This window comes from Stegostoma tigrinum, chromosome 26 (genome assembly GCF_030684315.1).
Source record: "Stegostoma tigrinum isolate sSteTig4 chromosome 26, sSteTig4.hap1, whole genome shotgun sequence".
NCBI lineage: Eukaryota > Metazoa > Chordata > Chondrichthyes > Orectolobiformes > Stegostomatidae > Stegostoma > Stegostoma tigrinum.
Window position 1 is genome coordinate 25,646,451 of NC_081379.1, and position 9,839 is coordinate 25,656,289.

Below are 9,839 nucleotides of genomic sequence, written 5' to 3' on the forward strand. Positions count from 1 at the left end.
AAAAAACACAAAGTCCTTGGTAGCATAAACAAAGCAAATATAGTAAAGGCTCCAAAAGTATGAGAATTTTGTTATGAACTTATCCAGAAATTATTCTGTGGCCTGATGCAGAAATTAGTCTGAGAAATGTTGGAACTATTTAAACCTTTTTGGTTTATTTCTAACACAATAGAGATTGGACTTGAAATCAGAAGAAATAATCTTCAGAGAGATCATCTTATCTGATCCACTTTTTATAGTATCGATGGAATATGAGCAGTACTGGAATGCCAATACACTACCCACGTCAGTTAGAAAACAGCAGAATTCAGACTTTGGCAGATTACACACATTTTGCTAGGGAAGATACTTCTGTAAAATTCATTGTTTTTTTTAAAAATATGAACACAAACCTAATATCAGTTTCTTTTTGTTTGTTTCAGTGGTACTGACCACGCTTCGTAAACTTAGTACTACTACATCCATTTTGTCAGATCCATCACTGATGCCTGAACAAGCAACGCAAGCGGTAAACCGGATCAATAATATCAGTGGAGATTCATAGCATCAACTTGTATTGCATGGCATTTCCTGTGAAACGTGAGAGTCTCATGGTCGGAGATAACCGTCCTGGTGTGAAAGCATGAGTAATATGCTATTTTCCTTCTTCCTGTCTGTGACTTTTGCACTTTAATGAAAATGGAAAGCTGTGATCTGGATATTTGAGCAACCTAAACCGAATGGCTGAGTCTTAAATGTTCCTCCTTGAATAAGCCTTCTGATTTTAAGGGTAAACCCATAATTAACACCAAATGATCAAAGTTATGGCAACCCACATCTGTGAATATCAGTGTCTGGAAGCCATGTGCATTTCAGCTCATATTTGACTCAAGTAACACTTGTTCATTTTCTGCTGTACAAGGCAGCATCAATACGGTGCACAACCCCATTATGTTAACCTGGGGAAGGGAAGAGAACAGGTAGATGGTATTAAGGTTGTTGCTAATATATGCAGAGTCCTTTTAGCATTGTTCTTTGTGAAGCATGAGCATTTATTATTTACTCAAGATATTTTCTTTGTTCCAAAATTTCAGATTGCTTCCAAAGTTTGGAGTACAACTATTTAGTTTATCTTCAGCTCCAAAAGCTGCGTATCCTCTCAGTTGATTTCTGTTTTATTTAGGAAACTAGCATGTTTACCAGGACACATTCTCCAAAAGAAAAATCAGAAGGTTTATCCCTAATAATTCAACATTCTTTATCAGTGCATTACTCTGAACAAGAAAAAAGTTAAACTCAGGTACACATAAGCTGCAAGCCCTGTGCACAGCAATAAGACATTGTTGTTGGTGGCTTATGAAAGCCTAAGTTATACTGTCTGTATGTTTTGTAAATTACTATTAAATCAAAATGTAATGAATTTAACACAAGTCACCTTAAAGGAAATATGTTTTTGAATATTTACAATGTTTGTGTTTTTTTTTCAATTCAATGGCCTCAATACTATCCTTTGATTTCGCCCCCCCTCCAAGTAAACTTTCTGGGGAAAGTGCGGACTTTATGTTAAAAGAACCAAAGAAAATACTTAACTGATGTAAAAGCAAGTGTTTTTGCATTTAACCTCTGTTCTGGTTCACCAGTGAACAGGTATGAATCATGTTAACCAGACAATGTGTTACTAGTAGAAAGGTGCTCATATATCTCACATCAGCGCAAAGAATCACCTTCCTTGTGTTATTGGGAAGAAAAAGCCAAGTCCATTCATTAGAAAATTTTGAATGTTCCCCAAAGGAAAGAAAAATCTTCATTTTAAAGAATAATAAATTATGTTTTTGTAATGATGTGGCAGAAACCTTAATTCAGATGTGGTTGTATTGGATTAGACATTGGAAAACAAAGTGATGGTTACATGCTGAAACTAGATTCTGTATGAATTTTGTGCAAAATCTGAAACTTAATTGGTGTACATAATTGTTTTAGGGTTCTGGTCTTAACTACACATTTTCTATTTAGAACCATGATGTATTAAAGCTTCATTTATATTTTATTAAATAAAGTAGAAGCCAATTCTTATTTTTGACTTTGATTTTGGTGGTGACCTGATTAAGACCATGTAAATGTACAGTGGGCAGTGTGTACGAACAAACTACTTGCTTTTTTTAAAAAAATAACTTCCCTGTGCACTCCAGGTGGTTTGTTTAGTAAATGTACCAAGTGCAAACTTAAAGCCATAGTGCAATAATCCATGGCCTTATTGAAGGGTGAAGCAGACTCAACAGACAGAATGGAATACTCCTGCACCTTTGTGTGTGAAAGATCTTCGAGGTTGCTGAAGTGACAGATAAACGATAACCTCTAAATAATTAGTACATTTGTCACGGTAGGCATTAGAAATCATTGGTTAGGAACATGTCTAATACTAGCAGTAAAATGTGAGTGTGTTGAGTGAGGATCAGAATCCCATTTGATTCTGACGTCACCATGGGCATTCTGCTAGTAATAAAGTCATATGCCCATATTTGGAGAAAGTGCCAGAGTTGACAGCACTTGTGGAACTCAACCAAGTGCCTTTTAGAGGAAGTGGGAATATTAAATTTGGTCATGAAATGTGGTACAGTGCTAGTTGATGAACTGAATGTTTTGTTTTAAACTTGGCCTTTTATGCCATTTAAAGAAAAATCAATTTGGTTCATTTCACCAGTACTTTTGAAAGAGTTATATAATTAGACCTACTCCCTTCCTGTTTCTACTCATCCGTACAATATTTTCCCTTTCAAGTCCTTATTCCAGTTTCTTTTAAAAAGTACTATTTAATCTGCTTCTAGTCTTTAAGTGGTGCACCGTAGCTTGCTCTTTTAAAATGTAAACTTCACATGGTGCTGATGAATGAAGAAGATTTAACCACCCGAGTTGATGTTTTCCATTTTGGGGGAAAAGTCATTAAAGATGTTCACAGTTTTAAGCAAATACTGAGGATGAGAAGGGATGGAGAAAAAATAAAAGGCATAGGCCTGTGATGGAAGGAGGCAAGAGAGATTAAATAACCAAATAGAAGGGAAAATGGAGATGATAGTTATATAGAGAAACAAAAGAGGAAGTATAAATGGTCATGATAAAATCACTACCTGCATCAGATGTCCAAAAAAAGGCTGTGACTATGATCCAAAATTGTTGAACTGAAAGTTTTCTTTTACTTTGCGCCATCATTCCTGTTATCATTTAATCTCTGTTCCCTTCCATCCAATCACAGGGCTTCCCTTTTGTTTTATCTACCTCCCATTGCCTCTCTTGCTGTAGTTGCTTAAAACCTGTTCCTGTTTCTACAGATTTTCTTTTCACAGATACTGTCAGACTGACGCAATATTTCCAGCCTTTTGATCTTATTCTTTGCTTTTGTATTCTTTACTGCTAATTGTAATGACAGTGATTTTGCATGTCTTTTCAAATGGTCTCAACTTCTCCGGCCACCTTTAAAAATGTGCATACCTGTACCCGCCTCAGGTCCTTTCACTCCTGTGCCTGCTGTGCAGTTTAGTTATTGCCTCCACATTTTTCCTACCATTACATACTTAATTCCACTAAATTTAATCTGCCGTGTGTCTGCCCATTTCACCAGTCTGTCAACATCCTCTTGAAGTCCTACTAACCTCTTTGTTGCCTGCATTTCTGAGTTTCATGTCCTCTGTAAACTTTGAATTTCTTACTTGCTTACCCAAGTTCAAGTTACCACTAGTCCCAACATCGACTCCACTCCATATTGCTTTCTGGTCCAGAAAAAAAAAATCCGTTTATGTCTGCTTTCTTGTACCTACTGCCTCGTTTAAGGATAGTTTTTAAAAACTTACATATGTTTTATTAGTGGAACCAGAAACCTCAAAATTGTAGTGTTTAGAAACTTCGTAGAACTCTACATTATTCAACAAACAAACTTATCACAAATTGAAGGTGCAAGCTTTGTGGTGCAAATATTTATTTCTTTAGTTTAAACAAGTGACCTTTCAAAGCTACTTTAATATTTTGTGAAGTAAGTGTCTTGCTGTTTACGGTGAATTCCAGCCATTCTCCTACTCTGGAAAAGAACTCATCAGAAATCATAAATACAGCAGTTGAAACACCCTACTTTGGTTAAATCAGGTGTTCTTACAAGTTTAAGTGCCTGTTATCTGTTTTACATCTGTATAAGACTATTAAAATTAAGTTATGGTGTTACAGCACAGAAACAGGGTCAGTATTTCTATTTCGATGCTCCTGACCCCCACCATTGCCCTGTACTCTCAGTAGACAATGACATGTAGAACTGAACATTAATAGGAATAGTTTGCTGCTTGTTAATTAGATTCAAATATGTTGGTTAGGAAGGCGACTAGGAAATGTAATATTGCATTGAGAAATTATTCTGGTGTTACCTAAAAGGTTGGAGTCCGGTTTCCAACTACATTGGTCTTCAGAATGAATTAAGATGTTTTGTCAGAAAGGAAGGAAATTTTTTTTTTGTGGAAAGAAGATTGTAATCTGAGTTACGTTCATTTAAAAAAAAGGCTGAAAGCCTCTATAAATTGTAAGGATATGATTACCCACCGTTGTTCTCTGAATCGGAACCTTATGACTAGTGGCAGAGAGGATATATAGACGTGGGTTATATTCTTACTGAAGAGGACATAGAGTGTGGCCTTTTCCACTTTCTAGCAAAATTAAAATCCAAAGCAAAGTATTTTGTGAGCTGGGTGCCTGTCAGTTGGATATAGAAGAAAGGTTAGAATTTCTGTTAAATTTTGTGGATGAAATCTACAAGAAAGCTAATGTGTTAGTTGACTATAAGACATGGTAAGACTTGCAGTAGTTTTCAAGAATCATACTATCATTCAAAATATTTCGTGGAATTTAACAGGTAATAAAACAGAACGCAGAAATTCAATTTGGAAATACCTTATTTGGTGTTTGCATTTAAACTGTTGGATTGTGCTGAAGTCTCACACAGATTCCTGGCCTTAACTGTTGCTTTTTTTAAAAAAACCCAGTGGATGCAATCATTTCTAGCAGCTTTGATGATGCAAGTGGGACTTTCTGCAATGTCCACAAAGGATGATTGTGACATATCGTGATCAGTCAGATATGAAGCATAGGTGCTTGTACACCACAAGTGGTAGAAATAGAAGGACTGGATCCGGATGCCTACTGATCTGGCAGACAATAGAATTGGAGTAGCAATATCAGATACATGAATGCCTGGGTAATAGTTAATGGGTACTGAAGATGTGACTTGGAATGGATCACTGAAAACAGATTAACAGGGTTTTTGAAGTAACACATAATACACCAAATTTGGAAGTTAAGATGATGATGGTCAATTTGAGAGAAATGTTCTAGTCATAGGAAGTTTTAGCCCAGTTTTAATGTATTCATTAGATGGTGGTTTCCCCTTTGTGGATGGAACATATTGATTAAAAATGTTTAGGATTGAAGTAAAAAGAGGCATTATGAAAGTTCTATTTATTTCAATTTAGGAGATGACAAAAAGTTAAAGTTGCTGAAAAGAATTCTTACACCAGAAAAAGTAGCTGAAATTAGCTACCTTGTAAGTATGGATGTATTGTACAGTAAGCTACCTGACTACTGAGCAAAGCTTCCCTGAAAAAGAATTCCTAAGTGAAATCAAACATGGAACATGATAAAGCAATTTTTTTGGAGAGCCAGTAGGTTACTACATCCCCCAAACACTGTCTAATATTTCTACTCAGAAATTTAGATAAGTGCTTATAGTATCTGGTGATTAATAAGTTGAGAGAAAAAAAAAATTGCCCGAAAGGTACACAGACAATTTATTCATCCTTTGTTGCAGAATCAAAATCTTGCTAAAGGATGTAAATATGATTGATAGTGAGTGCTGAAAGCCTGTCGAAGAGTTCAGTGAAATGTAAAGAGTATCGGAAGACACAGCCATATTCCGTTGTGAGTCTTTCATTCTCTCACACGTTAATGAAGTAGTAGCCATGGATTTAAAGCTGTTGTACTAAATCATTGAAATTTTATGTTTTAAAGATGTCACAGCCAGATCTGGTCTTTTCATAGTCATGCATGGTAAATATAAAAGGGGGATTGGAGATATAATCCTCGCAAAATAGATTGGGACTTCACTGGAATCACTGTCTAAGTTTCTGACTGTCAAAGACTGGGAATTTAGTAATGGTGAGAGACATGCAAAAATATCAAAATTTTGACCTTTTAGCACAGAACTCTGAATGAAATCTTACAATAATCAGACCCGCCGTAAGACCTTAGCTGATTAACTAAATGGCACGTTAAGAACTGCTGTCATGTGGATACTCCATGCAAAATACTTGCTTCACATGCTGACAGCTATTGTACTGCTCAATTGGTCTGTGAAAGGAGTCCCAAAATACCTTTTTGTATTGCTTGAAAGAAGAGATGAACATTGGTTACATCTTTCTTGTGTGCTTGAATGCTTTGCATATAGGAAGAAGGATACCCATCAAGGTGGAAGTTCTGAGAAGATTTGTGAGCTGTAAAACATCTCATTAGACTGCCAAGATAACTCTTAATCCTGAAGATTTAGTATACTTAAAACAGCATCACTGAAAAGAGAATGGAAAAGTCCAGCAAAGGTAGAAGGATGTGATGGAAAGAAAGTGATTCTTGAATGTAGGAGTCACACTATAAAAGTACCTTTCATCCTGGTCAGCAAGGCTGGTTACCAACTTCCGGAAATCTGAGCAATTAATAGAAAGCAATAAAAAGTAATTACACGTATCTGTTTTACAGTTATGAGGAATAGCCCAGTAGATAATGATTCCGACTACATTAGACTGCATGATACAGATACACGAAACAGGACTGTTGTGTGCAGCTATCTAGACTGGGTACTGGAGTAATGCATATACTTGAAGGACCCAGTGAATGGAGAATTTCGACTTCTGTAGCCAGAGCAGGGTAAGCTAACAGCAAGTTCATATACTGGCTAAATATGCAAGAAGATGGATAAAAGGTAAGATTAGCAAAATGTGGTGAAACAGTGGAAAGAAGAAACACCAGTTTATACTCTCAAGTTGGAACCGAATGATTTGCACAAGGAAACTGTTTAGTAATGGCATGATAAAGGGAGAGAGCCTCTAGTGTATGTTCAGAAAGACATAGAAGGACAGATAGAGATTGTAGCTTGACTAGAACAGAACAGGACATATGGGAATGCTACTAAAACTAGAAACTTGGACAGAGTGTTGTAAGAAGAAGTGCGAGATAGAGGACCGTGAGCCTCATCCATGGATGGATATGTATGAAAAGTGCCCTGCCGGATTGAACGTTTGAGATTAAAGGGAGACTAGTGGCTCAGGATTTAGAAAAGAGGCAGTGATTGAGGTGTTCACCTGTTCATGGAAAAGTAAGTTGATTGATATAGAGCTGCATTTCTAAAAGGGCAAACATTTCAGAGAGAATTGTTTTTGAAATCACCTGAAAAGGCGGGCAGTGTAAAAGGGAAGCTGTGGAAATCACACAAATACATTAACGAATTGAATGATACATTAGGGGTATACATTAGGTATTTAGATCTGTCTTGCAGATCCAGCAATGCTGTACCACTACCACAGGGAGAAACTCTCAAGCATCTTTTTGATGAATGTCAGTAATTTTCTATGAGGGGTCTTGTGGAATTTGAGCAAGTATTATCACTATGTTTAAAGGCAGTTTTAACATTGAAATGGGCTTTGAGGAAACTTCAAATGTATGGGCTTAAACATTAAGCAGAATAAATTGGAATTAACTTTGAGACAACAGTCTCTCAAGCATTATTTGCAACCTGATAAATTCTGCTAGGTCATCACAGAAAGCTGGTTTTAGATGTAAAGAAGAAACAGTTGTTAGCTTGTTTGGACATTTCAGTTGGCTATGCACCCAGTTTCGATGTGTTGGAGCTAAGTACTCAAATAAAATATGCTATAATTGATGATGTTTTAAGGGCAATTGAAACAGTTAAAAAATTGAATATGACGAAATGCATACTTGAGTTTCCAGCCTTGGAGCACCCAATGGACATGATACGTCATGCCAGTCTTCCAGGTGCTTTTTATGTATGTAGCTGGGTTTATAACCTTGATGGGTGAAAATAGAAAATTTTGTTTCTTGGTCTGCAAAACTAAGAAAATATAAAGACTAGCTTCACCAGGAAGCTCTTGTAGAAAGAATAGATATGACATCCTACTTATCAAATATTTTATTAAATACTGTACAAGGGACATTGAGAATTACTTGTCAGCTGAATATTCTATAGATGATCAAAAAATGTATATTCAACAAAAAGTGTGATTGATCATGATGGTGTAAACAAGATGCCGGAAAGAATTTCCAGATAATATAGGTGAACAGTCCTTAGCTTCCTTACAGAAAGGAATGTTGATTGAAAAGAGACTGTCCCCTGTCCCAGAAGAGGGGCATCTTTTGTTATGGAATGTGTGTAGAATAGGAGGGGAAAAAAATCTTTTATTCACTACCTTTTTGTTTTTTTGGAAATATTGTTTGTTTTCTATATTTTGATTTCAAGAAAATAACTGACTAAATTGAAGAAGAGAATCTGGTAATGGTATGTTAGTTTTATTATTAAGTTTAAGGTTGAAGGGCATTAAGTACCTTGAGCGAATACGTAAAGACTTCTGACATACTGGATGTTGATTAGAGAGGATTTAAACATAATGTAACATTCTATAAATAAATTTAAAATGAAGCAAAAAGTCAGTGGTTTCCTACTTCACAATCTGGCTTCAGAATGAATTAACATCTTAAGTTGGAGTTCTAGTTTTGATCACTCATGCATATGGAAACATATTCTCTATGGTTCACTCTATCAAACCCCCCATTAATTTTAAAGACCTTTTATAAGGTCAGCCATTGGCCTTCTCTCTCTAAGAAGGAAGAGTCACAGGCTGTCCAGCTATCCTGATAGGTATATTCTCTCCATTTTGGTATAATTCTTGTGATTTTTTTTTGCACCTTCTCTGCTGGCTGTGTTCCAATTTTATAATATGGAGACTAGAACTGAGTATAGTAATTTAAATCAAGTCTATCAAAGGGGTGATAGAAATTGAACAAAATTTCACTGCTTTTCAATTCAATTTTTCCTGGAAAGAAACTTACGAAGCATATTTTTATCTTATCTCACTAATTCTAGTGATCTGTAAACACTACTCCGGGTCCATTTTGTTCTGTCACCCTGTTAATACACTTATTATCCTTTATTCTTCCTCCCAAAATGTATTTATTCACATCCATGTTTTTATGTAAACACTGGAATGATTTTCACAAATTTATATTCAAATTGTTTCTTCTGATGGTTTGTTTTAAAATATTTTGAAGCTCTTTCTACATATTATTAAGCACCGATTCCTTTTTAGACATTTTCCAAATTTTTCCAGAGATAAAAACAAGAAGTACTTGGCAAATGAATTCAATAAAATATTTTCCAGGAAATACAAGGCATTTGTGGTTGGAAAACTAAGAATTGTGGGATGGGAGAGAAATTTAAACTGATTGGAGTAGGCAGATCATAGTGGATGTTAGTCCTGGGCATTGGACTCCATTATTCTGTGATTGAAAAGGCAAAGAGAGAAATAAAGCTGATAGACTGTGAGGGACAAACAATTTGATGTAAATCCATGTGTAGAATACTTGCTTTTCTGTGTTGGTGTAAGTCTTTCCGTATTTCTCCATTAGTGTACGCTGTTTAGTATGAGATCTTTTCAATATCCCATGATCTTTTGCCTTCCTAAGTGAGAAAAGCCTTTGATTGCGTGATTTTGGTTCAGTCAGTTGTGATTGTCTTAAGTATAAATTATTGCCCCTTATAAGCTTTG

At 35.7% G+C, this 9,839-nt stretch overlaps 1 protein-coding gene across 1 annotated transcript in view; it reads left to right on the forward strand.

Moving 5' to 3' along the window:
- Positions 1–5,787, forward strand: part of mlxip (MLX interacting protein) — a 107,136-nt gene extending 101,349 nt beyond the window's left edge. The window contains exon 17 of the mRNA XM_048556095.2: positions 423–5,787. Within this exon, the coding sequence (XP_048412052.1) occupies positions 423–544 (122 nt within the window). The 3' untranslated portion in view covers positions 545–5,787. The remainder of the gene's footprint in view (positions 1–422) is intronic.
- The last annotated feature ends 4,052 nt before the right edge of the window (positions 5,788–9,839 follow it).